The following is a 27,796-nucleotide window of genomic DNA, read 5'->3' on the forward strand; positions in this document are numbered from 1 at the left end:
GAAAAATGTTTAAAAAAGTAATATGAAAGATTTAAACTAAAATAAAGTAAAAGCCGTAAAGAAAAACCACTAACAATAGCATAAACTTAAAATCTGTTGACAGATGATTAAAGTTTTAATAGCTATTTTTAAGTTAAAGTTGTATTATCAAATATGGCGCGAATAATTTGTAAAGGACAAATAATAGATACGAATTTAAAAAACAAAATTAAAAAATATAGAAATTACTTTCATAAAACAAAAAAAAAAAAAAATAGATATAGACAGAGAATGACTATTCATCGATCGACTTATGGTATTTAGTTACTCATTATGTTTCAAATTTAAACTCCTAAAACTGAATAATTTAACCTTGATGATATAGTCAAATTAATCAATATACCCTTCATATAGAGTTATACATTTATAGTTGGTGGAATAAGAAAAAAAAAGAAGAAAAAAACGAAAAAAAATGAGTGTATAAAATCATCTTGTACCAGAAATAACTACATGACTTGGCGCAAATACAATTTGTGTGCGCGATCTCGTGTATTTGTTGTTGTTGTTGTTGTTGGGTCCCCCAAAAGACCCGAAGGCCCAAGAGCCAAGAGAGAAGGAAATGAGCTGCACTTAAATGCATGCGAGAAAACCACTCGATGCCAACAAGTGGATAAGAAGCCACCACACAAATGATGCCCAAACGAACTATCAATGTCAGTGAATTGGCAAAAAATTTAAACTCAATTTGTATGCAGGCCCAGAGTCCGAGTTCGAGTCCAAGAGAGGAAACCCTTTACACATTGACACACCTCAAGCAACAGGCCAACAGCCACAGACCTGCCCATGGGCTGTGCCTCAAGTGTCAAGCGTCTGCCGCATTGCATTAATGTGTGTGTACGTGTGTGTGTGTGTGTGCGTGTGTGTGGTGGAGGAGATGATGAACACCCAGTCAGATTTGGAACTTCAGGTCCAGGGCATAAGCTGCTGAAGCATGCGTATCAATGCACAACACAAAATCTTAATGATCGTCAAGATGGAACTGAAATGAGGAGTAGGAGGTGGTAAAGATGGTTATGCTTGTTGACAGGGGGGGGGGGGGGGTGCGGAGGGAGTGGGGCTGAAGATGATGTTGACCATGATCAGGCACATTTTGAATATCGAAAAAGATTTAGAGTTCCATTCATTGATTCATTCATTTCAGAGGGCAGCCAAATGAAGTGCTCGAAACGTTTTCAGCGCAAGCCAGTTCCCCCCACCTCCCCCACCGCACTCTCTCCTTCCACCACTTTTCTTAAGGATCGTATTTTTTGTTTGGTGTTTCGTTTTTGTGTTGTTTTTATTTATTTATTTTTAATAATGTTTCTTTTAGTATATGCTGGTTTTATTTTTAGGCCTTCCACTTAAACATAAATCAAAGTTACAAAGCGCTGTGTTTCAAAAACAGAATTAATTAATTAATTTGCAGCCAACAATTTTCTTTCTCTTTCCTTACTTTCTCACTTTCATCTCTTTTCTTTTGTTTTGTTTTCTTTTCATATAATGAAATATACAAAGTGCTTTAATATTAAATATTGTACATATATAAAATATAAGATAAGATAGTTTTATAGCAAATATATAACATAGAAGAGTGTAAATGTATATGGGGAAGGTTCCAATACTTATTGAAAATCATGCAACAGAAATTTTGAGACAATTTTTGTCATAATTTTTAAGTTTTTAAGGAGTGTTTGTTTTGTTTTTTTTTCTAATCGTTTTTGGTTTTCTTTTTTTTGTAAGTTTTTTTGTTTCCTCTGTTTGGAACTTGACTTTTGTCCAATCCCAAGCCAATTTTAAAGCCTTCAAATGCATCTAAGGTTCCCAGGAGCGTTTTCGGGGGGGTAGAGAGAGAGAGAGGAGTGGAGTGGTTTCTCAATCATGCATTTAACATTTGTCTTTTTCACAATAATTTTCTAAGTTCTGGGGGGGTTTGATTTCAATTTTTTTTTTTGTTTTTCAATCTGTTTATAATTTAGTATCATTTTTGTTTTTTGCTTTTTTTAGTTGATCTTTGCAGTTGAGTCTCTTCTAGTTTTTAAATTGAAATACAAGAATCAAGATGATAAACAGTAAAACAAAACTCAGTATGCCTATAAGGATTAGTTTCTTCTTGCGTACTTTGTTCTGCAAAAGAGAAAATAAGAAAATATTATTAAATGGATATAGAGTTTGAAATGAGCTTTAAACGATATTTCTATTAGTCAAGAGTATTTAACTAATTATACTATAATTTATTCTATATAACATCTCTACAAAATCTGAATTGCAATATGTATTCACTTTTTTCTATTAAGATATAGAAAGATCTTTAAAAACTTAAAAATAATTACTTTTTTTTCAACAAATTCCTAAATGATTTAAAGCTCACTTAATGTCAATCTTAATTATGAAGATTGTGGATCGAATTAGGTGCTAATTGGTCCGGGTAAAAGGATTGATTCAAATCCCAATTACTTCAAATAATTGACAATCTATACTATATATATTTTATAAACTAAATTGGATTTTGCAATTTAATAAAAACGTGCAAAATGTTAAAAACGAAATTAATAATGGAAAATCATAAGTTGGGATAATTGTTGAAATATTTACCTTATAAGAGCTTGCCTTTCGCAGATTTTCCGTACCCTGTGAGACAAAGACACTTGTCTGTTCCACCTGGGACTCAATGGAATCCACAGTCAAGGCCTGCTCATAAACCATGGCGCCCAGTTTCTTATAGATCTCATTTACACCCACAATATTGTTCTCCAGTTCACGTATGGCCTGTTCCTGTTCCTCTAATGCCTGCAGATCGACTTGCTCTTGCATTTGCGTTTGGATTTGCTGTTGTTGCTGCGATTGTTGGCTCGATTTGTGATTAAAGAAATTGTCCTCAAAGCTATTGTTGCTGCTGGCATTATGGGAATTGGAATTGCTATTGTTACGAGCAGAGGAGGAATTACTGCCGCCAGGTGGATGGGAAATGTTATAGTTCTGGGCACGAGCCTGACGCAAAGCATTCTTTTCAATGTCCGCTGTTTTGCGTTGAATGGACTGTAAGAATGAAATTAACATAGATAATTATACTAATAATAACAACAGATAACAATTGATAAAAGAGAATGAGTCATACCTGGAAGGCGGTCAATGCCGCTGTGAATTCATCAACCAGGCGATCTCTTTGGATCTTCAAATGTCTTTCCTTGCATTTGTCGACTTCATTGATCTGACTGTTAGTATCGGTGACCAGTTGCTGGGTATACGTCATTAGTTGATGACTATAAAGAGAACGAGATAGCAGGAGAGCAATTGTTTTATGCTTGTGAGATTTGATTGTTAAGTCAATGATAGATTACGAACAGCTGTTTTTTCAATTCGGGCGAATCCTGTGGGGTGTTCCTTTGATTGACCATACGCTGCATTGTGCTAACTAAAGAGAATGCGAGAGAGAGAGATATTAAATTGATTCGTGTGATTAGTCATAGGGGTAGCTTACCATTACGTTGTACTTTTTCTATGCTAGTGGTTATGATCTGGGCCAGACGTTGAAATTCAATCTCACTGAGGCCTCCGCCCCCAGAAATGCCACCACCGCCTCCGCCTCCGCCGAGGCCATTCTCCATATGCTGCAAATCCATGCTTTCGTACGCAGACACCTTGATGACCTTACAATTTTCCCTTCACTGAATATTGTTTTCTTTGTTTTGCCTGCAATCGAATTCAATTAGTTGAGTTTTGCTTTTTTTTTTAGTCACTTATATCATTATATAGTATATACATATGCGTCTCAGCCAAGTTTTCTTTTTATTTGTATGTTTTTATAGGGCCTAAGGGGTGTGGTAAGGGGGGAGGGTGACAGTGGTACGAGTGGCGGACTGTGGGGGGATGACTCTTTGTTTGATTTTGGATTCGGGGTCAGCGCAGACATTTAGCAAAATACATTTACTTGGACAATAAGGCTTGATAATTTTTAGCACTTTACTGAGATGATTTTAAACAGTTTTTAGTCGTTAGCCAAGTGGAATTCAATTTAATTACCTATAACTGCAAATTTGTTGCGTTTTTTGTGTTTTTAATTGTGTGTGTGTGTTTTTTTTTTGTTCAAAGTTAGTGTTGAGAGGCGAAAACAGATGATAAAGATAAAGATAAAAATACCAAAAATACCAAATGCAGTGTTACCCTGTGCTTAAAGTGAATGTTAGTGTGGCCTTTTTTTATATGCATAAGGTAACGGCAAATTGACAATTGGGCGCAATTTTTAAATTGTTTGAATGTTAACATTAACCAAAGAGATCTACATTGACAACAATTAAAAAAAAAAAAAAAAATAATACAAACTAAACAAGAATAATACTGAAATGTCGTCATAATGTCAGAGGATGATAATCATTTAATTGCCCGGCTAATAGAAAGATAATTGTCATGCATTTCAAACATTAAACACACACAAAACCGGTTTCTAATATATACATTAAATATATTCAGAAATTGAGTTCTATATTGATTAATAATGCCATAAGAAATCAGGTAATGAAATCTAAACAAACTGCATCGCAAATGTCTGTAACTAATGACCCAGGGAAAAGGCCAAAAACCCCATAAAAAAAAACAAGTTGCCCAAAAAACAAAAACAATTTAGGTACATATAGACATAGAAATGTTTGAATGAACTAAGTCACGTTGCATAGCATTTTAAAAATCACTTAAAGAGATTATATATTTCTTTTTTTTTCTATAATTATGAGTAAGGTAGCTAATCTGTAGCTGGGCCCACACCAAATTAAGAATCTACTATCAAAGCTAGTGTAAATGATTCGTATGGTAATAAAAGGTCTATTCGGGATGCATTTGAAACCTGTTCTAAATGATTAAAAAACCCTTCATCCAATATGCATACAATTTAAATATCAATAAACTAAGAAAATCTGGTTCTTCAACAAATTTTCCAAACAATCGTTTCCAGTTTTTCAATTAATAGCCGTGTGGCAGCATTCTGTTGTATGCGTATGTGTATATCCCGAAAAATTGAATATTTTCGTCGATGTTTTTGTTACATTTGTCTGTCCCCAACCCCCTTCCCCGCCTTTTCTTTCTCCCCGTACTTTTGACTTTCATATAAAACGCAAACCACAGTCCGAATGTGGTTTAGTCGTACCGTAGACTTTATAACGGTTCTGTCTCCGATATCCCAACTCGAAAGTTGAACTTGTCTCTTCGATTCATCAAAATTCTACGTCTCTACCGAGAGAGTGAGAGAAAGAAAGAAAGAAATTAATTAAAAGCAAAATGCGTATTTTTCGGCTATCGCCCGGTGATCTGTTCCTACCGTTTCCACTACCCCTCCTCCTGCTCCAGTTGGCCGTTTTAAGCCATTGTCAGTACACATATGGGCCAGGTGCGTGACGTTTTGTTAGCGAGAGTGCTGCTAGCTGGTTGAATACAAATACAAAACATATGCAAAATACACTGCTTAATCAAGTGCTAAACAGAATATAAAGCCCTAAAAAAAACACAAACACACACACACATACGCACAAAATTCTGTCACACAACAACAAAAGAAATATTTAAATTAATATCACACTTTCGCTCATTAAACAAAAAAAAATTCTTATTTTTTTCTTTTTTCTTATAGAGCAGAGCTGGCATATACATTCTCAAAGTGCGCTTAGGAATAAGGAATTATGGTTCCATGATGCCCAACGTACACTTTACGAGAAGCTATCAACGCCCCCAAATCAATATTTGGCCAAGAATGTTATATTCTTTCTGGGCGATGGCATGTCAGTGCCCACGGTAACAGCAAGTCGGATATATGATGGCCAACTGCGAGGCATTGTGGGTGAACGAAATCGCTTGGAATTTGAGAAATTTAATCATGTTGGTCTATCAAAGGTAAGTGGAATATTTTTCCAATACTTTCGATTTCAAAAAGCATAACTTTGGGGATGAAAATTCTTTAGACATATTGTGCCAACAAACAAGTCTCCGATTCGGCATGCACAGCTTCCGCCTATTTATCAGGGATCAAGGCCAATTATTTGACCATTGGTGTGACCGCTGATGTTCAGTTGAATGATTGTGCTGGAGCAAGATTACCACAGAATCGTTTGTCATCGATAGCAGCTTGGGCATTGCGTGGCCGTAAATCAGCTGGTCTGGTGACCACAACACGAGTTACTCATGCCAGTCCGGCTGGTGTGTATGCTCATACCTCAAATCGGGATTTCGAGAGTGATTACGATGTCCATGAGTTGGGTCAGAATCCAAGCAATTGTCCGGATATAGCTCAGCAATTGATAGAGAGTGATGTGGGCCAACGATTGAGAGTAATTCTCGGTGGTGGAACTAAAAAATTCTTGCCCAATACTACGACAGATATTTATGGTAATCAGGGTCAACGATTGGATGGACGAAATTTAATAAATGAATGGCAGTTGAGTAAGCCGGGAAATGCCCGAGTAGTGTTCAATCGCACGGATTTGCTTAACAATGATCCGAGGACAACCGATTATCTGTTAGGTCTATTCAATGCATCGCATTTGGCATATCATTTGGACGATAGCATAGATACACCAACATTGGCGGAAATGACTGAAGCCGCTTTGGCAGTTCTTTCAAAGGATAACAATGGCTATTTCCTTTTCGTGGAGGGCGGACGAATCGATCATGCCCATCATGAGACCAAGGCTAAAAAGGCTTTAGACGAAACTGTTCAATTTTCGGATGCCATACGCAAGGCACGTCAAATGACCAATCCATGGGAAACATTGATTGTGGTTACTGCTGATCATGGACATACGGTTACAATTAGCGGCTATCCTGATGTGAATAATAACATTACAGGACTAAATTCCGAGCTGAGTGATATTGATCAATTGCCCTATGCCACGCTCTCGTATGCCAATGGGCCAGACTATCAGAAATTCTATACGACTAATGATAGTGTAGTGGAACGTGTGGATTTGCGGACATTGGATATTGGCGACAAGGATGCTCGCTATCCTCATGGAGTGCCCATGTCAGAGGAGACCCATGGTGGCGGAGATGTGGCTGTCTATGCCCATGGTAAGTAATGTATTTGAAAAATAATTTCAACTGCCTCTTGATTCCCCGCCTCTATTTCCTCAGGACCCTGGTCACATTTGTTTACTGGTGTGTATGAGCAAAGTTGCTTGCCATCCTTAATGGGTTTCGCCTCTTGCCTGGGACCAGGAATAACCTATTGTGATCTGCAGCCCAAGGAATTTTATAATCCCTAAGTTTTAGATTTTAAGACAGTTTGTAATTTGAATAAAAAAAATAGACACATTTCAAATTATAAGTGTTGAAAAATTTGTTTGTCAGTGTTGGTGAATACTTTTTTTTGCTGTAATTCAGTATTACAAGTTTACTTCGATCTGGTCCCACTACACTCCGCCATTTTAAGCCAAGCTGCTGAAAAAATATTTTCGCGAAGCAAAGTGGGTTTTATTTTCGTACATAAGTAGAATGTAAATAATTGTGTATGTAAAGCACATATATTAGACAAAGCCAAAGCAATTAATTAGTTAATTGCACGGAAAGCAAAGTTAGTTACTTAACTTAGGAGAGCCGCGCGCCGGTGGCTGCTGTACCCAAGCGTTTCTGTGTTGGTGTCTGCTTGTCACAGTGAAAATAAGTGAAACGGGCCAAAAAAGTGAGAGAGCCGATTGCTGCTGCATTAAGAATTAACCAGTGGCAACCATGACCGATGGCGTGGTCTTGGATTTGTATGCCGAAGACCTGGACAAGGACTTTACCGGGCAGGCTCAGGTGAGTGCAGAGTAAATGGAGCGCTGCGGCTCTGGAAGAGTGGATGGTTGAAGTTGAGTTGAAGGCGGCGGGCGCGTGTGTATCTATTCACTTGCGCCGCCCCCCCTCCTCCACCCAATCAACGAGCTGGTCACACTAAACACGCGAATTCACATTTTTTTTTTGTTGTTTTTACTCACATTTATGTATTTCTTTCTTTGATTTTTTTTCTTTGTCATTCTCTCTTGCAGGATGAATTTGGAGGTGATGGTGTAGATCTATACGACGACATCGGTGGACCCTCAGAGGCAGCTGCCTCTGGCGGCGGCGGTGGTGGCACACCCACCGCAGATGGCTCAGCCGGCCCCGGTTCAGGGGATTCTGCCTCAAGCGGCGGTGCCGGTAGTGGGCCCAATGGAGTTTACCATCAGGGCAGTGGTAGTCTAACTCCAACCATGAATCGACGCTATCAGCTGTATGTGGGCAATCTAACCTGGTGGACAACGGATCAAGATATTTCGAATGCTTTGCGCGACATTGGTGTCGCTGATTTGCAAGAGGTGAAATTCTTCGAGAATCGGGCCAATGGTCAATCGAAGGGATTCAGTGTCATTTCTTTGGGCTCGGAGCAAAGCCTGCGTGCCGTCTTGGAGCAGCTGCCCAAGAAGGAGATGCATGGCCAAACACCGGTAGTTACCTATCCCAGCAAGCAGGCTTTAACGCAGTTCGAGAGTTTGCAGAAAACACGTCCAGTGCCGCCGCCTCAGCAGAATGGTCCGCCACGTGGCCCGGCACCACCAAATATGAGTGGAGGCAGCGGTGGTCCCATGCCACCACATCCCGGTGCTGGTGGCCCTCAAGGCGGTGGTGGTCCGCCCGGTCATCCGCCACGGATGAATCCCATAATGCCACCAGGTGGACAATACCGACCCCAGCACATGTCACAGGTGCCTCAGGTTGGACCCAATTCAGGACCTCCACGCATGCAGGTGTGTTTCATTAGCTTAATCTTTCTCTTCACCTCCCCCTCCCCCCACAAAAAAAAAAAAAAAAAACCTTCAAAACTTTTCATTTTGCCGTTTAAAGTTTCATTCCCTTTATATTTGATTGTTTCTAAAAATTGTTGAAAAGATTTCTCGATATCATCATCTCTTATTTGTTCTTTTCTTTAGATCTTATTTTTATTAATTATTACAATGTTATGATTAACAAACGCTATACACATTTTTTTTTTTTAATTAATAACTTTAACTTAAATGGTTTTTATTTTGTAATTTTACCTCAAAATTGTTCTGAATGCAAAATTATTAATTTAATTCCTTTCCCGACAAAACAAAACAAGAAAAATCTTTTTACTATTATCTTTGTGAATATCTTTAATTTAATTTACGATATTTATATACTTAACGTCTGTGATATTTGGTCTATATGCCATTCTGATGATTAGCTAAAAAAAAAAAAACATCGTATTATATAATCATCATTGTCGTATTAACTAGGTAAATTAAGTTTCTTGTTGTTGTTTTTTTTTCTCTTGGTTTTAAGTAAATTAACCTATTATAATTTATTATTGATTTATCTCTTTGGTTAAACAAGTAAATTCAGAACAAATTTGTGTGTGTGCGTGTGTGTGTGTGTGTGTAGCAATCCTAAATAGACTTATTGTTGGTATATCTGTTTATATATATATGTAGGACCTACACATCATATATGTATATATACATAAGCCTTTAGGTTATAGGAAAATGTATATAGGAAATTTTGTACAGGAAAATGTATTGTAATTCGCACAATGTAGATAAAAAAAACACCAAGCAAAGTAATAATCCGCTTAAAATATTGTTAAAACAAAAACCTTAAATTTATGTGGCACAATTTTAAGGAAAAAGTAGAATTTAGTCAACTTTCAATTTGATATTATACTCTGTAAAACAAAAACAAAAACCTTGTTAAGAGAGGACCTAAATAATATGCATGTATTAAAGCCATAGAATATAAAGTAATTAGTAAAAAGAGAAAGAAACAAAAAAAAAAGATAAATTTATATTTCAAAATATTTCTCATAAAAGTCAAACTTCAATTGTCTTCTTATTTCGAGCAATAATGGAATGATATATAAATAACAACAAGAACAACAACGAAAATATTTTTATTCTCGAGTTTATTCACTTTTGTTTGGCGCCAAGTAGCTTTAGCTATTAGTCCTTTAAGGCTGTCAAGCTTGATCCTTGACCTCTTGCGATGCATAAAACGCATTGCCAATAATCGAAGAGGATTATTGGAATATATATTTCGGTCTGTAAGTAACGTTTGGGTTGTATTTTCTAACTGTGAAGAAGAAGATCCCCAGTTAGTTGTAGAAACTATATATATATATATATATATATATATATATATATATATAGATTAGACAAAAGTTTGAGCTTTAATTGTTTGAATTGTATATCTATATAGTTAGATTTGATCTACTATCTTTCTCTCTCTCTTTTTCTCTATCGTATTTTATTGTCTGATTTGAGTTAATTTGCAAAATATTATGTTTAGCCTTTTTCCTTCTTTTTTTCACCCTCCTATTTTTGTTTATATATTTTTTTTGTACTATTCTTCCTACACTCCTCGTTATCAACTTATATATATAAATATATGTATATTATATAAAAGAAAAAAAAACGTTTATGTATTACGCCTTATATATATTTATGTTCTATTCCATGTCTTTGACAACGGTTTCGCACACTTCTACCCCACAACAATCAATCAATGAACAACAACAACAACAATCAACCAACCAACCAACCAACCAAATGAACGATAACGAAATATTTATGTAAATTATATAGCCGCCAATGCATCCCCAAGGCGGATTAATGGGCAATCAACAGCCGCCACCAAGATATCCACCAGCGCAAGGTCAATGGCCGGGTCAACGGCCAGGCGGACCACGACCAGGTGGTCCATCCAATGGACCTCCTCAGCGTCCTCCAATGGTAACAAATCCCTATAAGAAAAAAAAAACACAAAAAAAAAAAAGCAGACCCCTTTTACTACAGATAAATCTATTTATATTTATATATATCCTCTAACTTAGATCAAAATTTCAACTAACCGAGATATTTAAGTTAACTTTAATATTGTATAAAGGCCGCTTAAGCAGATGTATTCAGAACATTTCAAGATAACATTAAGACAACCACCCACCCATCCATACACAGCGACATTGATCAGAATCTCACCTGTTGCCGATTGACCTCTTCCTGATGGCTGTTGACCGTGTGACTATTTGACTAATCGTTGTTCCTTCTCCTTTACCTTTTTAGTTCCAAGGTGGTCCAATGGGTATGCCAGTGAGAGGTCCCCCCGGTCCGGATTGGCGTCGACCGCCCATGCATGGTGGATTCCCGCCACAGGGTCCGCCACGTGGCCTGCCACCAGCTCCCGGGCCAGGTGGACCGCATGGTGCACCAGCTCCACATGTGAATCCAACGTTTTTCAATCAGCCCGGCGGTCCGGCTCAACACCCTGGCATGGGTGGTCCCCCACATGGAGCACCAGGCCCACAGCCAGGAATGAATATGCCAATGCAACAGGGTATGAATATGCCACCACAACACGGGCCACCGCCACAATTTGCCCAACACGGGCCCCGAGGTCCATGGCCACCACCACAAGGCAAGCCACCTGGTCCGTTCCCCGATCCGCAAATGGGTCCGCAGCTGACGGAGGTTGAGTTCGAGGAGGTGATGAGCAGAAATCGTACGGTCAGCAGTTCGGCCATTGCCAGGTGAGAGCAACAGAGAGGGAGAGTGAAAGACCAATCCAATTGTAATATTTTCTCCTTTGCAGAGCTGTATCTGATGCCGCCGCTGGCGAATACTCCAGCGCCATTGAGACCCTGGTCACAGCCATTTCCTTGATCAAGCAATCAAAGGTGGCACACGATGAGCGCTGCAAGATTTTGATAAGCTCATTGCAGGATACTCTTCATGGGATTGAGGCCAAGAGCTACAATCGTCGCGAGCGTTCACGTTCCAGGGAAAGATCGCATCGCAGTCGTCAAAGACGCGAGCGTTCATCGTCACGCTACCGTGAACGGTCCAGGGAACGGGAACGTGATCGAGATCGCGAGCGCGAAAGAGATGGCGGGTAAGTGATCCGAAATGAATGAAAATATACGATATAACTAAATTTTCCATCGTTTTATCCTTTTACAGCAGTTATCGTGAACGTTCACGGAGCAGAGAACGTGAACGTCAGGCTCAAGATCACTACAGAGATGACAGGTAATGAATGATTCGGCATTATTGACTTATTCCAATATTAATCCATGGCAATCCTCTGTTACAGTAGCAGTCGTTCGGCTCGTCCACGTAAATCACCAGAACCCGTTGTGGCGGAAGCTGCAGAGGCTCCCTCTTCGAAGCGCTATTATGAGGATCGTGAACGGTATCGGTCATCGGATCGTGAGCGGCGCGATCGCGATCGGGATCGTGATCGTGAGCGTGAACGTGATCGGGATAGACGCGAGGAGCATCGTTCAAGGCATTGACTGCTAGAGCAGACACGCAAGCGAAAATAAAAACACACAGACACACAAACCTAGACCTACACCTAACTAGACACACACACACACACACACACACACACACACACACACACACACACACACACTGAACACACACAAACACACTCAAACTCTTTCTAATAAACAAAACGTAATAATGATGCCGCCGCCTAGCTTGAGATGCGCGATTTACCAAATTCTGATTTGTATCTTAACATTACCAATATCGTAGGATATGAATATATATAATATGGCATACAACATAGTTTCTCCTAGACCGCCGTACCCAGACGGAAAACTGAACTGTTGACATACGACACACACACTACAACAAGAACAACAACAACAAGCCAAGAAACTATAAAAGAAGGCAAAAAAACAAAAGAAAAACAAATGAAACAAATCAGAAACAAACAAAAACACAACAAATATGTTCCAGCCGTTGCAAAGGATGTTTAAGGAGAATGAGGATAAAGAAGCGCAAGGATCAGATCAAATGTTGATATTGATTATGAGAACGACGACGAAAGTAGGACAAATCAGCGTTGGACAATTGTTTGTGGAGGACTAAATATGCTCATCAACCCACACACACACACACGTCTTCGCAGCAGAATTTCAATATTATTGTACTTTAATATTTCGGTTTATTTAATAAAAATATATATATATGGAAAAAAACAAACCCAAAAAAAAAACAAAAAAAAAAAAATGAGAAAATAATAATTGTTCGAAAAAAACGATTAACTTTCAATCTTGTCTTGCATTGTGTGTCTACCATTTAATCTACTCTTAGTTAATCAATTTTATAAATTGTACAACCAACAATTGTATGTTAACGATAATCAATTGCAGCATAAATACTGCAATAATCAAATTGTTATATTAACAAAAACAAAAAAAAAGAATACCAAAACCAAAAAACAAAAAGCGATATTTTGTTGCCAAAATGAACAAAGCGATACAAAAACAAAAAGAAAACCAAAAGAATGCAAATTAAGAAAACCTCAAACGAAAAATATGAAAAGAAATTTTAAAAAACTCAAGCAAAAATCCATTGAGAAAGATAACGGGCTAGAAAGCGACAGATTCTTTTGTTGTAAGCGTATTTATTATTATTATTATTCATTCGATTCATTTGTTTGTAAGCCACATCGCTCTGTCTCTTTCTCTATGAGTGAATGAATGTGAATTCGAATTTGAATGTATCTGCTGCGCATGTGTGTGTGTGCGTGTCTATGCGTATGTGACTGTGTATGTGTGTGTTTGTGTGCGTGTGTAGATTTTAAAATATTCAGACTGAGCCCAACAAATTTTGTAGCATTAAAGAACAACAACAACAACAACATTCCTAACCGCATTTAGTATATGACGTAGCACATAAAAGAAAATTTACTAACATTGTTTTTTTTTTATTATTATTATTATTATTATTATTGAATGTAGTTCGTATACTCAGAATTGTCTGCGGGCTGGGTTTTGGCTGTTTGTTAAACAAATTAAAATTTTATATACAATCGCTAGCATTTCCAATTGTATCATTCTATGTATTTAATATATATTTATCTATATTTACACACATAATTTTTTTTTTTTCAATTTAATTTATTCTTTTTATTTTGTTTGGAGACTTTAAGCTTAATAATTTCTTTTAATTTGTACATACATACGTTTTTATTGTAAATCAAATATTCAAAGTAAGATCTAAAACTCATCCCAGCACTAATCCCTTAAACTAAAGAAAACAAAAAAAAAAGCAACAACAACAATTTACAGATGTGTAAAATTTTTAAGGAACATAATTTTATGAACTGAAAGTGAAAGAGATGGATAGATATACCTACATATACATATATATCTATACATACATTTATACATAGATGTATTTTGTAGTCGTTAGTGTGTACCTGTAACTCTCATCTAGGCATATATATTTAGGTCTGAATAATTTAACGAGCTTAACTAATGAAACTAATGAAAAAAAAAAAACTGTGATCTTTGAGAGAATACTGAACATAAATTATTATGTAAAATCATGACGATAAAAAAAGCAGGTAACGTCGCAACCAAATACTATTTATTTATATATACTTACATATATATACGTTTATAAATATATATCTATTTATATATATGTTCATATACATAACAACATTTATGTATATTTAGTAAATAAGTCGTCCGCGTGTTTTTGATTGTTTTAAATCAAAAACAAGCACTCGCACAAATTTAGTCATTCCCTTAATTAATTCATTCTTCTATCTACATTCATTTTTCCAAGAGATGAAACTGCGTTTGATCTAATTATTATTATTTTTTTATTTTATTATACAAAACAAAAGACTAAAAATATACATACATATATATTTCTGCATTTTCCAATTATTATTTAAAATTTTTTTTTCTTCCAAAAATATGTATTTACAAATAAAAATTTTTGTTTAAATTTGGCGCCCACAAAATGCACATGAAAAAAAAAAACAAAAAAATCCAAAAATAAATGAAACGAAACAAAAATGAATAAGTTTTAAGTGAGCTCAATCAAAATTCGTTAGACATATATATATTTTTTTTCTATAAAGCAACAAAGTAAGTAAAGGTGCAATCGTAAAACTCTCAGCATGATTCAGTTACAAAAAAAAATTAAAGGTAAAGTGTACTTTAAAATATGTTTTAGGATGGTAAAAATATGATTTGATTTTTAAAATTTTTTCTCACGTATTATGAGCCATATTTACACTATAATAGAAGGCAGTGTAAATGGGGCATAATATTTAACAGCAGTTCCCAGTATTTTTATCGTACATTAACATTCCCACTATTTTTTTTCATTATTTTAACGTGCTGTAAAATAAATTTTGGACTATTTAATAACTAAAAGCACAAACAAAACAAACAACAACGATCCGAGTAGTCGTTACCAAAGACGTAAAAAAAAAAAATCAAATCGTAATCAAATTGTAAACAGTTCTCTCTCTCGTTCCGTTCACTCCTCCGTTTGATTTAATTTTTGTTTTAACAAAAAAATAATACACATAAAAAAGAAAACCAAAGAAGGAAAATTTATATTGAAAGGACACGGAAAAATGGCAGAGACACAGGGTATAAATATAAACGAGCGTTTCCAACGCTTTGTGAATGGACTCAGCGATAGATAGTAAGTAAAAGAGAAATCAAAAAACTGTTCGATGCGAGAACATTCCAGATGCATTCCACAAAAGTTTTGCACTCTGGGACTCAGGTGCAAGTGTCCGTCTCGTCTGACTGACGTGGTGTTGTTTTGATATCGAGTTCATGAGCGTAGCCCACATTCTATTTGCAGAGGGGGGTCCGCCACATCTTTATTTACCTATACTTATTCGCTTTGTTTGCCTGACCGTACGAAAGGTCAAATTCATATTTCTTCGCTAATTTCAATAATACACTGTGAAATTACAACAGAATGTGCCGAGGGGGGAGTCTACACTTATGTTTTTATTTGGGGACCACATCAACAGTTGGCCGCACAGTAAAATCAATAATCCTTGAACTAATGCCACCGCCCTGCTGGCGTTGCCCCATCCACCCCCGCCCCATTCCATTAGCACTGATTATTTCAAATTCCCCTTTTTCTTCTTTTTTTAGTGAGCCATATGTACGCCAGCATCTGTCCAAGGTGTATATGGTCTTGGGCAGCACCTCGGCGGCCACAGCAATCGGAGCCGCATGCCAGATGCGAGATTATCTAGATCTTGGCATATTGGCAGCTATTGCCACATTGGTCCTGGTCTTGGGTCTCCATTTCTACAAGGATGATGGCAAAAACTATTACACACGCCTCAGTATGCTATATGCATTTGGCTTCTGCTCTGGCCAGACATTGGGTCCACTATTGGGCTATATTGCCAGCATTAATCCGGCCATTATCCTGACTGCCCTCACCGGCACCTTTGTCACATTTGTATCCCTCTCCCTGGCCGCTCTATTGGCTGAGCAGGGCAAATATTTGTATCTAGGTGGTATGCTGGTGAGCGTCATCAATACCATGGCCCTTTTAAGTCTCTTCAATATGATCTTTAAATCATATTTCGTTCAAGTGGTAAGTGTTTGTATATTCTCACTGTTGAATGTTTCATTAAATAATTGTGTTGCTGTTTGTTGTCCTAGACTCAACTTTATGTTGGGGTATTCGTAATGGCCGCTTTTATTGTCTATGACACCCAGAATATTGTGGAGAAATGTCGCAATGGCAATCGGGATGTTGTCCAACATGCCCTGGATCTGTTCTTTGATGTGTTAAGCATGTTCCGCCGTTTGCTGATTATCCTGACACAGAAGGTATGGCTTATATATATTATTCATTCATGTCAGTCACTCACTCACCCACAGCTCAAAAACTTTATGGTCTAAACACCATGCAAATTCCAAAAATGAAAAATCATTATCCTTATTTGCCATTGGAAACACTTTGCAAAAGTTTTGACAGACGCAAAATTCCAAAAAAAAAATATTCCTTCTTTTGTGAAATCAAACGGTATATAGACCGATTTAAATATCTTTCTCTTAACCCAAGGCAATAAATATGCTTACACAAAAAATCAGCTAGAAATAATTTGTAGGTATAATATGTAAAAGAAAAAAGTATATTTATTTCGTTCTCAAAATATTTTGCAAAGTTTTCTAGCCATATTTTGTGATATAGACTATTTATTAGACCTTGGAATTGTAAATGGAATATCGTATAAATCTTATTTTACCTCCCTTTCCCCTCAGGAGGAGCGAAAACAAAATGAACGCCGCAAGAGGAACTAAGGCCATAGTAACAACATCTCTACTAAGCCCTATATACTATCCAATCATCACCACCACCACCAACAACAACAACAACAACAAATTGGCCATAGAAGCAAAACCCGGTCTTATGGCCAAGAAGAGTAAACAAAAACAAACCTAAAAAGAGAGAATTATTGTTTTTGCAAATTACATTTCTCCAAAAATTTTAAAAATAGAGCCGTGTATATTTTGGCTTTAAATTACATATACATTCAAGTTACACCACATACATATATACATATATAATAATGAGTGAGCCACCCCGCCCCTCTACCATCCTCCTTTAATGGAGAAAAAAGCAGGAAAAGAAAAAGGGGCGGCCCTCTCCCACAATCCCTCAACTGTTTATATCCAAACAAAATTGAAGAATATATACACTACACTATGATGATGTTGTATAAAGCAAAAAAAAAAAAAAGTAATAATAAATTGATTGAGTTGAGTTGATTATATCTTCGTTGTTGTTGCTTTCCCCGTGTCATTTTAATTAGGCTAAGTGCAGCAGTAGCAGCAGCAAAAGCAAAAGCTGGTCAAAGGTTAGGGTTGTTATTTGACCACGGCCTAAACGTATTGGCCAACATTTGATGTTGTAGAGGTCAGCAAGCGACAACATGCCGTCGACGGTGCAGGCGGAATCCACCAATACGACAACCACCCGGATGGTTCATCCATTGCTACAGCAATTTCAACAATTATTCTTTGTGTCCAAGTTAGTTGGCATCTTGCCGCAAGATTTGGAAAAGTTTCGTTCAAAAAATGTTCTCGAGAAATCGCGTAATGGTGCATTCTATATGGTGTTTACACTGATTATCTATATAATATTATATAATCTGTTGATTTACTCATTCGGTGAAGAGGATCGTACATTAAAGGCATCGCAGAGTGAGTAAAAAAATCGCTATCTTATTGTTAGTTTCTTTTGCTATATAAATAGCAATACAATTTTCTGTTTTAATCTAATCAGTTCATTTAATATTTTAATTTTCAATTTCATTTGATTAGAATGAGAGGGAGACAGAGAGAGAGAGTATATCGATTTTAGATTAACTCGACTACTTGTCCTTTTTTTATAGGCACTTTAACCTTTGTGATTGGTTTATTCCTGACCTATATTGGTCTCATAATGATGGCCACGGATCAGTTGACCGCTCTGCGTAATCAAGGACAACTTGGTGATCTCTATGACCGTATACTCGCCGTAGATGAACGTCTCTTTAGAGAGCAATGTGTGGTCGATAATAGTCATATATCGGGCAGGATTAAGATAATGCTTATAATGACCTTCTTCTTTGAGATCTCAATACTGATAGCCACCTATATTAAGCTAGTGGATTACACTCAATGGATGTCCGTGCTTTGGGTGGTATCGGCAGTGCCCACTTTTATTAATACGCTAGATAAAATATGGTTTGCCGTCTCGCTATATGCATTAAAGGAACGTTTCGAGGCCATCAATACGACACTGGAGGAATTGGTGGCAACGCATGAGAAATTCAAGGCATGGCTATCGGGCGGTGATCCCTATATGGATGATAGTCATAGTTTGGATAGCTCACAGCCTCCGCCGCAATATGATAGTAATTTGGAGTATCTATACAAGGAACTTGGTGGCTTGGATATGGGTTCATTGAAGGGTTCTGGCCGCAACAAAGTGGCTCCAGGTCGGTTAGCTGAATCAATTGAGATGATATTGTACGTACAACTACTTGCTTTTCTTTTACAGTTGCCCATTCGATGAACTCTTTTGGCGAATCGGTGCAAACTGGCCAAAAGCCTCAAATGAATCCCATGACCGTTAATATGGCCCATGAGAGTGAGCTTAGCAATGCCACCAAGGTGGAGGAGAAACTGAATAATCTATGCCAAGTGCATGATGAGGTCTGTGAAATTGGCAAGGCAATGAATGAGCTATGGAGTTATCCGATTCTATCTTTGATGGCCTACGGTTTTCTCATATTTACGGCTCAATTGTATTTTCTGTATTGTGCCACACAGGCTCAATCGATACCCTCACTATTCCGTTCGGCCAAGAATCCCATTATCACGGTGATCGCATTGAGCTATACATCCGGCAAGTGTATCTATCTCATCTATTTGAGTTGGAAAACGTCGCTGGCCTCAAAGCGTACGGGCATAAGTCTGCACAAATGCGGAGTTGTGGCCGATGATAATCTTCTGTACGAGATTGTCAATCATTTGTCATTGAAATTACTCAATCACTCGGTGGATTTCTCTGCCTGTGGTTTCTTCACTCTAGATATGGAGACGCTGTATGGTGTTAGTGGTGGCATCACCAGCTATTTGATCATTTTGATTCAATTCAATTTGGCTGCCCAACAGGCCAAAGATGCCATACAAACCTTTAATTCGTTTAACGATACAGCTGGACTTATGGGAGCAGCTACCGAGATGGGCAATGAAAGTTCTACCACTACGATCCTATACGATTTGATGACGACCACCATGATGACTCCAATTGATTGAAATGTTTTTATTTTGACTTTCTTTTTTGTAATTTTTTTGAATGCACCTTCTGGCACCACACACATTTCTCTCTTTGAATAAATTGTCATTTCACAATGCAGTTAAACGTTTGTAGTCCTTTCTAGCTTCGTCTAATTCTAATAACAAGTCTTTGTAAATGTCCTGCGCTCCATCGTAGTCCAAGATGGCCACACAGGAGATTTGAGCTCGCTTCTTTAAGGCGTAGGCTAACTCCCGACGCATTAGGGAGAAGCAATATGGCACATTGTGTTGTTGGCAGGAAAACTTAATCTTGTCTATCGTTTCATCTAGGCCGTCTGTAAAAAAAAAAAGGAGCAAATCCTTTATTAACTTTGCATACATAGTTGAAGCTACTCACCTTCACCTGGATTTGATTCGCAGTCTGTAGCTAGAATAAGCAGTTTTACTTTGTTTCTTATATTTAAATGTGAAATAGCCTCACGGAAACCCAATGCCATGCGCGGATGAGCACGAGCCTTGATCTCATTAGCTGCATAGGCTCGCTTCTGAAAGCGATCCAAGTCCTTTAACAATTGGGTGGTTAATTTTTTCAATTGAGCTCTTGTACAATTATCGCAGTAGCTAAAGAAGAAATGTTAAAAAGGTGTATTCAGTTAAGTTAAAGAAGAAAAAAAATGGTAATCCCTTAATGGATGGGTAACCTTCTAAAGCGTCGAGAATGTATGGAATGGCATTTGTTTGTCTCGTTTATGGATAATCCTTGTAAACGCGTCTCCAACTCCAGCTGACTAGATGAAGTTTCCATCATAGACGATTGATCCTTCTCCTGGTGTGGTGAATCTATGAGGTGATTATCAGTCTCAGGTTGCTCCGTGGTTGTTTCTTTGAGTGCCGCTGCCTGCTTTAAATTGCGATAACTTCGAATGCTACGCTTTAATCTGGTTACTTTCTCTTTGGTAATTAGATTGCGATGGCATTTGCCTTTGCGTTTGGGTACAATTGTCCTAATAAGACTAAAATTTGGACTCTTCTTTCTTTGGAGTTGCTGTTCCTTTTTGATCTGTCCTTGTTTTTTTGGTTTCCGACACGGCAAACGGCATATAAAATCAAACAGAGTATCGGCGTATTTATGCTTATTTTTGTATTTGTGGGTGCGCAACATTTTAGTTGTGGCCGAGTCGTTATCCTTATGCAGATCATCAAATGTCCTGTGATCAATAATATTTAATTTATCCGAATTGCGCGACATCTTCAAGAAGATTTGCTTTTTAGTGTTTAGTAACCTTTCGAAAAGCCGTTTCACTTAACCCTTTAGTGGGTGTGAGACCACACTTATTGCAACACCTGAAGGGTTAAAATTGGTTGTTTGGTGTTGGTAAACGCATGGATAGCGCTTGGTTTTGAATTTTAATGAAAAGGAAGAACAAAAAAACACCTGCGCTGTAAAGTGTAAATTTCATAAATTCAATTTAATTTAATTTAAATTAAAAACAGAAATTAAAACAACTTTTGGCTTATTGAGTACAGTCAAGTGGTTGGTTCACTGGTTGTTAAACTCTAATCTTATATCTAAATGTCTTTCATCTATAGAGGATTCATTTGTTTAAGCTATAATCTAATACTACTTTCGATGGCTATATGCAGTTCATTAAATTCCTTGAGGTGGGATAAGATTAGATCGCGCTCCTTTTCATAGATCTCCCAGTATTTCAAATACTGACTAACATGCTGGAATACCAAGGAGCGAGCAAAATCCAGACAACTCCGTACATGACGCATTCTTCTCCGACAACTAGATAGGACCATGCGTAACTGTTGCTCTGGCTCCAATTGGGCCAGTATGAAGGCAAATACATTCTGCACATCCACTCGCACATCGGTGGGAAATACCACAGATTCGGCTGGATTGGATTGGGGAAAAACAATGAGAGCAGGAGTTTCCGGCATAGATAGTTCCCAGGGTAGATCATTCGCCTGGCTATCGAAACGTATGAAATGTAGATCCGGACTCTTCAGCAATGCCGAAACTTGGAGAAAGGCCTGCGACAGGACTGCTGATAATCCACAATCGGGACGTTGCATGAACACAACTTGTGTGGCATTTGGACGCTGCAGAGCTTGGAGCAATAGCTGTCGATTGTAATTGGAGACAAACAGTGAATTGGGCGGAAGCAATGAGTTCTTATGTATTCTAGGCAAAGTTCTTGCATAGAACTGTCGTATAAAGTCCTTCAGTGCCACATAGGAGAATGCTTGATGATGATGCTGAGGCATCACATGCAGAGCCTCTTCTGCCAGATCCAGGATAAAGACTTGCACCAAGGCGTGGGGACTTTGATGATTTTGAATTATACCCAATTGTTGCAGGTAATCCTTATATTTGATGGAATCGAACAGCACCACGCCCAATGAGCGATTCTGTGGTGGATTTTCGGCGGAATGTTGCCAAATCAGATGGCCATATTTGGTCACCATTTTGGCTATGCTAATCTTTAGCGAGGGCGTGCCATGTTGGGTATGAGCAAGGCATCGATTCCGAGAATGCAAAGCCATCAAATGAACTGGTTGAGTGGCCTTTGGTTCAACATTTTGATGACTATAATGAAGCCAAAGACGATCGAGATATCTATTAATTTCGTAATAGTTGGCTAAAGTTGTGCCATTAAGTTGCCAGGACACCGATGGCCATTGTAGTGGATCAATTGCCTGCTCCTCCCTAGATTCATCTTCTTCGCTCCAAAGTCGATCGCAATCTTCTTGCTGTTTCTTCTGCACGATGGCCTGCTCTTCACCCATCACCAGAGGCATGGCACTCTGCTGCTGCTGGTGATGCATCTTAATGCCCATGGCCAGCACCGGCATATGGCGAGCCTTCGCTGCTATTGTCATTGGGTTGCCATAGCCATTCGAGATTAAGGAGAAACTCTTCAGTGAACTTCTCACCCATCTTAATATATCCATGGATGTCCAATCGTTGGTTGTCGTATTGTAGAAATGCACACCATTCCGACTGTCGATCAGCACCAGTTGAGGTAACACTGAATTTTGCTCCTTCAGCATTTGCCTGGCACTCTGGCCGAAAGTAACCGTAAACCGTATATTTCTCTCCGGATCAAGTTCCAACCAACGAACCGCTGCTGACCGAAACCGTCTGTAGGCTTGATCGTCTGCTGAGCTTACTAACGCCAGGACAACTGCATCGGCTATCTTTCTTAGCTCGGACAGCTCTCCGCTCGAATGGATTCGGTCTAAGGGTTGAATTAAATTGTTCATAAATCGTGACAAATCATCAAAATGCCAAGCTCCTTGGTAATCAATCATCATATTTCGACCGTAACGAACAATTAGTGTCGGATATTTGTTTGGATAGCCACCGGCTCCAGCTGGAATGGGTCCGAATGTCCGGCTGCAATTGCACTGCAAGTGCCAGCAGTCGACTGCACCAAAGTAGGCGTAATCATGGTAGTAATTTGCCACAGCATTGTACACCAGTCGAGCTAATCTTGCCTCGCTTGACCACGACACGTAGTAAAACAGCACCGAGAGTTCAAACTCGAGGGCTCCCCGCCTCACCTGGGATACACTGCGACCGGGACATTCGCTAATCGGTGAGCTGATGGGATTCGAGGCGGTCTGCGAGTGGGCATGTGCAGAGTGGAAAGCAAACGGTAACAGCAGTATGTATGCTATTAATTTCATTTTTCTTTTTCTTTTATTGTTTACGTTGCTAATTAAATTTCGGTGCAGTAACAGCTGATATTGGCGAATGTGCTGGCATTGAGCAACACTAATGTGCACGATGGGTACACCAGCACTGTTTGGTGCAGTATTTTTCAGCACTAATTATGGTGGAGATAAATAATGTGAAACAAGAGTTATAATTAACTTAATTGTATCTGCAAATTGGCAGAAACAAAGTTGAGCAAACTTTTTGTATAAAAATTTTGTTTTCCCTACAAAATAGAATCATAAGAAAATACCAAACATTAGAAACGATAAGTTTCGACAAATGTATTGTTAAAGTTGGCGGCATGAACTATCGTTTGTTCAGTCAATGTTGGCAACACTGTTCAGTCACTGCCCAGCACTGGAAAAGCGAGGCGACAACCCTAGTGTGCTGTTAATTAATCACTTTTACTGTTTACTTTTATAACTAATACTGTTGTTAATTTAATTAACAAAACACAAAAAAAAAAAAACATAAAACGAATTAAAATTAAAATACGGGTATTGTCATCTACAACGACGCAAAAGACCATCACAGTTTCCTTAAGCCACCACTTTGAACTGCAGACCAACGAAATAGACAAAAAAAAAACACATAAAATAACATAATAATATTAAGAAAGTCGTCTACTGTGCGTATGTGCGTGTGTGTGTTTATTTTGTTGCATATTGAAGCTTATAATATATGCAGAGTTTCAATGCGAACGCATATATAATTCACAGCTTTTGGCCTTCCGCTTTGCCTTTACAACAGCACTACCATCAACAACAACAACAACAAAGACGACAACCCACACAATCGCACACAAACATATACACGGGCACACCACAAGCGAAGGAGAGGAAGAGACAGAGACAGACAGAGAGGGGAGATAAAGGAGATAGCGATAACCTGTGAACACCAACAGCAACAACATCCAAGATGGGCCTCTTACTCTCCCGTTTATGGCGGATGTTCGGCAATGAGGAACACAAACTTGTGATGGTCGGTCTGGATAATGCAGGAAAGACAACAATTCTCTATCAATTCCTAATGAACGAAGTTGTCCACACAAGCCCCACCATTGGCTCCAATGTCGAGGAGGTTGTCTGGCGGAACATACACTTTCTTGTATGGGATTTGGGTGGCCAGCAGAGTTTACGGGCCGCCTGGAGCACTTATTATACAAACACAGAGCTGGTCATTATGGTTATCGATTCAACGGATCGAGAACGTTTGGCTGTGACGCGAGATGAACTATATCGGATGCTCCAGCATGAGGATCTGAGCAAAGCCAGCCTTTTGGTCTATGCCAATAAGCAGGATCTGAAAGGATCCATGTCAGCGGCGGAAATATCTAGGCAATTGGATTTAACCTCCATAAAGAAGCATCAATGGCACATCCAAGCGTGCTGTGCGCTCACAGGCGAGGGTCTGTATCAGGGATTGGAGTGGATCGTTCAGCGCATTAAGAATAAATGACAGGCTCCTGCCCCTGCCCTAGTTGATAGTTAATAACTAAATACTTACATATACACAATACATACGATTATAAAAACAAACGAAAAAACGAAAACCATTATACAAACTTGTGGTCGCAATTCCAATTTTTAAGAGTGCAAAATTTGCAAAACGTCAATCAAGAAAACCGTTTTTCAATTACCATTTCCCTGTTTCAATCTACATACATATATAATATATATGTATGTTTTGTATGATTCGTCATTGTTAGGAATTGGAATTGAGATTGGCCCAGTTAGAAAAATAAATCAATTTTTTTATATATATTTTACAGAAAAGCAAAACAAAAAAAAAAAAAAAAAATAACACAATTTTTAAGAGTTTCCAAAATTGTTTAAGACATTATTAAATTGTTGTTGCCAAGCCAATATTTCAATAAGTGCTTTAGTTTTAAACTACCTCCCTTCTCTACTCCCCCCTCTCCCCTCAAACACTTCCGGCCTCTCCAAATCCCAAAACTAACTAAAATCTAATATAAATGATTGAATAATAAATAAATTTACGTGTTTAAGATTTTAAGCAAATTATTACCTACTTCCACTAACTAAAAAAAAAGAGAATGTGAGATAAACACAAGAACAACAACAACTGCAACAATGAAACAACCAGCAACACAGAGAGAACTAATAAATGAGAAGAAATTGTTTATAAAATAAAAAAAAAAAAACACAAATTTTATTTCGAAAATCTGTTGGACGTTTTCTTAATTGACCATAAGTCATTATCATTATTGATGATGTGAGATTTGTTTGTACTCTAGCTTGTTAAAAATAAATACATATTCAGTGTACCTATATATATAAAACAAATTAATCCAATTTGGGTTAAAGTAGATTACTAAATATATATATATATATAAGTATATATATGGTGTATATATATAGCCACGCGAAACAGTTTTGATCACAAAAGATATATAGAGATGAATATAGTGTGAGGTTAAAACAAATAACATAAAAATAAAAGTTATGCAGTTAAACACACAGATTAATAAAAAATATATGCTTTAAGTTAGGTTACAGGAACTGCTGCAACTTTTCAGTGGTTTACTCTGGCCCAGCGTTATTGTGTGATCATCCACTTCTTGCACATTATTGGCATCGTGTTGTCGCTATTTAAGACACCGAGAAACAGACGATTAATCAAATCATCAATAGAATATACTTATATTTAAATAATTTCTACCTTTAATTCAGTGGCCAAACACCGAAATGCATCTTCCACATTCATATTGGACTTGGCCGATGTTTCCATAACAAATAATATTTCAGGTATATATTGACACATTTGGCGGGCCTCCTCGAAATCCACTTCGCGCTCCTCATCCAAATCACATTTGTTGCCAATCAATATGATTAGCACATTGGAAGCTGTATATCTACGGACCTCTTCAATCCATTTCTGAAGATTCGAAAAGGAAGAACGCTTTGTAATATCATAAACTGCAATAGAGAATCAAGTTAAAACGAAACGTAGCGTAAATTAATTTGCGTGGCAATTGCCAAGAGATATGGTCGACGAGGTGTCATTAAAATCAGTGCCACTTCATAAAAACTATTATCAGAAGGAGCTGCCAGGTAGGTGGGGGCTCAACTGATAACACAACCATGACAAATGTGTGGGTGTGGGTGGTGTTAAGTACCGGAAGTTAGACGTCACCCTCTCTCACTCACCTATTAGGACACCATTGGCCGAGCGATAATAGCTCTGTGTAATAGTACGAAATCTCTCCTGACCAGCTGTATCCCAGATTTGTAGCTGCAAACAAAGACGAAATTCCCAAATGAATCATTCAATGTATCGAATGAACGTTTATCTGTCTTTGGCTTACCTTTACTTGTTTACCCTCCACTGCAATGGTCTTCATGGAGAAGTCAACTCCAATTGTATTCCCGTGACGCTCAACGAAGTTGCCTGTCTTGAAGCGTTCCACAATGCAAGTTTTCCCCGTGCCACAGTCGCCAATTAGAACAATTTTGAATAGAAAATCAAAATTCTCCTCATTAGGCAGAGCCATTAAGGTCTGTGGATTGCGGGCTGTCATTTTCTGAATGGGATGGATGGCTTTGTTTATTATTATTATTTATTACTAATTTGTTTTAGTTGTTGTGTTCTTGTGTGATGTTCACCGTACAAGCAGGTGTGTGCAGGTCCCGCTTGCACCTGTGTGCGTATGGTTAATTGTCCGTTATCTCCAAAAACCAAAAACAAAACAAAACTGAACTAAAACTCGCCACACTCTTGTTTTATTCCCCACACTGCATAATACTTACTCACCGCAACAAAACGGATTCTCTAATTTTTTGTTATTGTTCAATGGTCCATAGCCTGGCAACTCTATTGATATTACTTACCAGCCGCAAACGATTCACAACACTGCTTGCCCGGCACTATTTGAATATTGATTTAAAAGCATTCCAATCGCAGTCTATGTAACTGACAACTTTTTCCAATATATGTACCTAACTATATTGAAATATATATATGTATGTATTTTTTCTCTGGCTTCATGTGACATTGTTTTACCGCCTGAAATTACGCAAGATCAATGGCGAAAACTATCAAATGGAAAGCGTTACCACGGTGCGTGCATGTGAAATTTCTTTTGTCAATGGATTTCAATCACATTGACAATTAAGACCCTTCAGCACGTAGAAACAAAAAGCTTTTTGGTAAATTTTCACCACGTACCCTAATGATGGCGCCATTAGTTTTTCCAAATGACGTTATAAATATTTATGTATAAAATACATTGAAATATTTCTAATACCACTTTTCTCTTGCTAAAAATTGAAAATAGTTGAAATTTTTTACAAGAAAACCTTGACCTATTTATATAAAAAAAAAACTTATATATATATATATATATTAATCTAATGCATCTTAATCTCACTTTCAAACCACACAGCGGAAGCTGTCAAGGAAAAAGGAAAACAAAATAAGAAAAACAAAACATG

General features: G+C 37.8%; 9 protein-coding genes across 15 annotated transcripts; 5 read left to right on the forward strand and 4 right to left on the reverse strand.

Annotated features, from left to right (window-relative positions):
• Nucleotides 1-1,289: 1,289 nt before the first annotated feature.
• Nucleotides 1,290-4,087, reverse strand: LOC6639519 (syntaxin-7). The gene is made up of 6 exons (XM_002061765.4): nt 4,039-4,087; nt 3,497-3,708; nt 3,361-3,430; nt 3,134-3,278; nt 2,611-3,054; nt 1,290-2,142 (listed from the first exon to the last, which is right to left on the reverse strand). The coding sequence occupies exons 2-6, from the start codon at nt 3,636-3,638 to the stop codon at nt 2,047-2,049; spliced, it is 897 nt and encodes a 298-aa protein (XP_002061801.1). The 5' UTR covers nt 3,639-3,708; nt 4,039-4,087; the 3' UTR covers nt 1,290-2,046.
• A 1,122-nt stretch (nt 4,088-5,209) lies between these two features.
• Nucleotides 5,210-7,318, forward strand: LOC6639518 (membrane-bound alkaline phosphatase). The gene is made up of 4 exons (XM_002061764.3): nt 5,210-5,395; nt 5,636-5,895; nt 5,964-7,068; nt 7,132-7,318. The coding sequence occupies exons 1-4, from the start codon at nt 5,287-5,289 to the stop codon at nt 7,260-7,262; spliced, it is 1,605 nt and encodes a 534-aa protein (XP_002061800.2). The 5' UTR covers nt 5,210-5,286; the 3' UTR covers nt 7,263-7,318.
• Nucleotides 7,319-7,398: 80 nt separating this feature from the next.
• On the forward strand, nt 7,399-12,328 carry LOC6639517 (cleavage and polyadenylation specificity factor subunit 6). Of its 4 annotated transcripts, none has more exons than XM_002061763.4 (7): nt 7,399-7,794; nt 8,025-8,762; nt 10,614-10,760; nt 11,091-11,554; nt 11,617-11,916; nt 11,985-12,053; nt 12,118-12,328. In XM_002061763.4, the coding sequence occupies exons 1-7, from the start codon at nt 7,726-7,728 to the stop codon at nt 12,317-12,319; spliced, it is 1,989 nt and encodes a 662-aa protein (XP_002061799.2). In that variant the 5' UTR covers nt 7,399-7,725; the 3' UTR covers nt 12,320-12,328. The 4 variants fall into 4 exon arrangements, with proteins under 4 accessions (XP_002061799.2, XP_015034552.1, XP_023036190.1 ...); XM_015179066.3 differs by having other exon boundaries at nt 12,121-12,328; XM_023180422.2 differs by having other exon boundaries at nt 11,988-12,053.
• A 2,832-nt stretch (nt 12,329-15,160) lies between these two features.
• Nucleotides 15,161-17,596, forward strand: LOC6639336 (bax inhibitor 1). Of its 2 annotated transcripts, XR_006954698.1 has the most exons (5): nt 15,161-15,491; nt 15,959-16,412; nt 16,481-16,651; nt 16,703-16,847; nt 17,087-17,596. XR_006954698.1 is itself a non-coding variant. In XM_002061762.3 (4 exons), the coding sequence occupies exons 1-4, from the start codon at nt 15,421-15,423 to the stop codon at nt 17,123-17,125; spliced, it is 735 nt and encodes a 244-aa protein (XP_002061798.1). In that variant the 5' UTR covers nt 15,161-15,420; the 3' UTR covers nt 17,126-17,596. The 2 variants fall into 2 exon arrangements, 1 of the variants encoding a protein (XP_002061798.1); XM_002061762.3 differs by lacking the exon at nt 16,703-16,847.
• Nucleotides 17,597-17,650: 54 nt separating this feature from the next.
• LOC6639335 (gustatory receptor for bitter taste 66a) lies at nt 17,651-19,727 on the forward strand. The gene is made up of 3 exons (XM_002061761.3): nt 17,651-18,028; nt 18,220-18,807; nt 18,870-19,727. Exons 1-3 carry the CDS (start codon nt 17,758-17,760, stop codon nt 19,628-19,630), a joined length of 1,620 nt encoding a protein of 539 aa, XP_002061797.1. The 5' UTR covers nt 17,651-17,757; the 3' UTR covers nt 19,631-19,727.
• LOC6639334 (selenocysteine insertion sequence-binding protein 2) lies at nt 19,670-20,900 on the reverse strand. The gene is made up of 3 exons (XM_002061760.3): nt 20,314-20,900; nt 20,010-20,233; nt 19,670-19,947 (listed from the first exon to the last, which is right to left on the reverse strand). Exons 1-3 carry the CDS (start codon nt 20,859-20,861, stop codon nt 19,721-19,723), a joined length of 999 nt encoding a protein of 332 aa, XP_002061796.1. The 5' UTR covers nt 20,862-20,900; the 3' UTR covers nt 19,670-19,720.
• A 209-nt stretch (nt 20,901-21,109) lies between these two features.
• LOC6639333 lies at nt 21,110-23,396 on the reverse strand. Its single transcript, XM_002061759.4, has one exon. The coding sequence runs from the start codon at nt 23,309-23,311 to the stop codon at nt 21,221-21,223; it is 2,091 nt and encodes a 696-aa protein (XP_002061795.1). The 5' UTR covers nt 23,312-23,396; the 3' UTR covers nt 21,110-21,220.
• A 295-nt stretch (nt 23,397-23,691) lies between these two features.
• LOC6639332 (ADP-ribosylation factor-like protein 5A) lies at nt 23,692-25,101 on the forward strand. The gene has a single exon (XM_002061758.4). It carries the CDS (start codon nt 24,261-24,263, stop codon nt 24,798-24,800), a length of 540 nt encoding a protein of 179 aa, XP_002061794.1. The 5' UTR covers nt 23,692-24,260; the 3' UTR covers nt 24,801-25,101.
• Nucleotides 25,102-25,520: 419 nt separating this feature from the next.
• On the reverse strand, nt 25,521-27,255 carry LOC6639331 (ras-related protein Rab-43). Of its 3 annotated transcripts, none has more exons than XM_047012020.1 (5): nt 27,194-27,255; nt 26,671-26,886; nt 26,513-26,597; nt 26,025-26,281; nt 25,521-25,950 (listed from the first exon to the last, which is right to left on the reverse strand). In XM_047012020.1, the coding sequence occupies exons 2-5, from the start codon at nt 26,881-26,883 to the stop codon at nt 25,846-25,848; spliced, it is 660 nt and encodes a 219-aa protein (XP_046867976.1). In that variant the 5' UTR covers nt 26,884-26,886; nt 27,194-27,255; the 3' UTR covers nt 25,521-25,845. The 3 variants fall into 3 exon arrangements, with proteins under 3 accessions (XP_046867976.1, XP_002061793.1, XP_023037088.1); XM_002061757.4 differs by lacking the exon at nt 27,194-27,255 and adding an exon at nt 26,974-27,075; XM_023181320.2 differs by lacking the exon at nt 27,194-27,255 and having other exon boundaries at nt 26,671-27,076.
• Between the last annotated feature and the right edge of the window lie 541 nt (nt 27,256-27,796).

The sequence above is a fragment of the Drosophila willistoni genome (assembly GCF_018902025.1).
Source record: "Drosophila willistoni isolate 14030-0811.24 chromosome XR unlocalized genomic scaffold, UCI_dwil_1.1 Seg144, whole genome shotgun sequence".
NCBI lineage: Eukaryota > Metazoa > Arthropoda > Insecta > Diptera > Drosophilidae > Drosophila > Drosophila willistoni.

Excerpts from the sequence above, each read along its gene's own strand:
- LOC6639331 (XM_047012020.1), bottom strand. The coding sequence starts at position 26,883 with ATGACAGCCCGCAATCCACAGACCTTAATGGCTCTGCCTAATGAGGAG. Across the intron at positions 26,282-26,512 it reads GGCCAATGGTGTCCTAATAG|TTTATGATATTACAAAGCGT; the intron begins GTGAGTGAGAGA and ends TCTCTATTGCAG. Across the intron at positions 25,951-26,024 it reads GTTTGGCCACTGAATTAAAG|CGACAACACGATGCCAATAA; the intron begins GTAGAAATTATT and ends TGTCTTAAATAG.
- LOC6639332 (XM_002061758.4), top strand. The coding sequence starts at position 24,261 with ATGGGCCTCTTACTCTCCCGTTTATGGCGGATGTTCGGCAATGAGGAA.
- LOC6639334 (XM_002061760.3), bottom strand. The coding sequence starts at position 20,861 with ATGTCGCGCAATTCGGATAAATTAAATATTATTGATCACAGGACATTT. Across the intron at positions 20,234-20,313 it reads CATTCTCGACGCTTTAGAAG|CTACTGCGATAATTGTACAA; the intron begins GTTACCCATCCA and ends TTTCTTCTTTAG. Across the intron at positions 19,948-20,009 it reads CGAATCAAATCCAGGTGAAG|ACGGCCTAGATGAAACGATA; the intron begins GTGAGTAGCTTC and ends TTTTTTTTACAG.
- LOC6639335 (XM_002061761.3), top strand. The coding sequence starts at position 17,758 with ATGCCGTCGACGGTGCAGGCGGAATCCACCAATACGACAACCACCCGG. Across the intron at positions 18,029-18,219 it reads TACATTAAAGGCATCGCAGA|GCACTTTAACCTTTGTGATT; the intron begins GTGAGTAAAAAA and ends CTTTTTTTATAG. Across the intron at positions 18,808-18,869 it reads CCGCAACAAAGTGGCTCCAG|TTGCCCATTCGATGAACTCT; the intron begins GTCGGTTAGCTG and ends TTTCTTTTACAG.
- LOC6639518 (XM_002061764.3), top strand. The coding sequence starts at position 5,287 with ATGCGTATTTTTCGGCTATCGCCCGGTGATCTGTTCCTACCGTTTCCA. Across the intron at positions 5,396-5,635 it reads TCAGTACACATATGGGCCAG|AGCAGAGCTGGCATATACAT; the intron begins GTGCGTGACGTT and ends TTTTTCTTATAG. Across the intron at positions 7,069-7,131 it reads TGTGGCTGTCTATGCCCATG|GACCCTGGTCACATTTGTTT; the intron begins GTAAGTAATGTA and ends CTATTTCCTCAG.
- LOC6639336 (XM_002061762.3), top strand. The coding sequence starts at position 15,421 with ATGGCAGAGACACAGGGTATAAATATAAACGAGCGTTTCCAACGCTTT. Across the intron at positions 15,492-15,958 it reads AATGGACTCAGCGATAGATA|TGAGCCATATGTACGCCAGC; the intron begins GTAAGTAAAAGA and ends TTCTTTTTTTAG. Across the intron at positions 16,652-17,086 it reads TGATTATCCTGACACAGAAG|GAGGAGCGAAAACAAAATGA; the intron begins GTATGGCTTATA and ends CTTTCCCCTCAG.
- LOC6639517 (XM_002061763.4), top strand. The coding sequence starts at position 7,726 with ATGACCGATGGCGTGGTCTTGGATTTGTATGCCGAAGACCTGGACAAG. Across the intron at positions 10,761-11,090 it reads CTCCTCAGCGTCCTCCAATG|TTCCAAGGTGGTCCAATGGG; the intron begins GTAACAAATCCC and ends TTACCTTTTTAG. Across the intron at positions 12,054-12,117 it reads GATCACTACAGAGATGACAG|TAGCAGTCGTTCGGCTCGTC; the intron begins GTAATGAATGAT and ends CCTCTGTTACAG.
- LOC6639333 (XM_002061759.4), bottom strand. The coding sequence starts at position 23,311 with ATGAAATTAATAGCATACATACTGCTGTTACCGTTTGCTTTCCACTCT.
- LOC6639519 (XM_002061765.4), bottom strand. The coding sequence starts at position 3,638 with ATGGATTTGCAGCATATGGAGAATGGCCTCGGCGGAGGCGGAGGCGGT. Across the intron at positions 3,279-3,360 it reads CCCGAATTGAAAAAACAGCT|TCATCAACTAATGACGTATA; the intron begins GTTCGTAATCTA and ends TTCTCTTTATAG. Across the intron at positions 2,143-2,610 it reads GAAAGGCAAGCTCTTATAAG|AACAAAGTACGCAAGAAGAA; the intron begins GTAAATATTTCA and ends TCTCTTTTGCAG.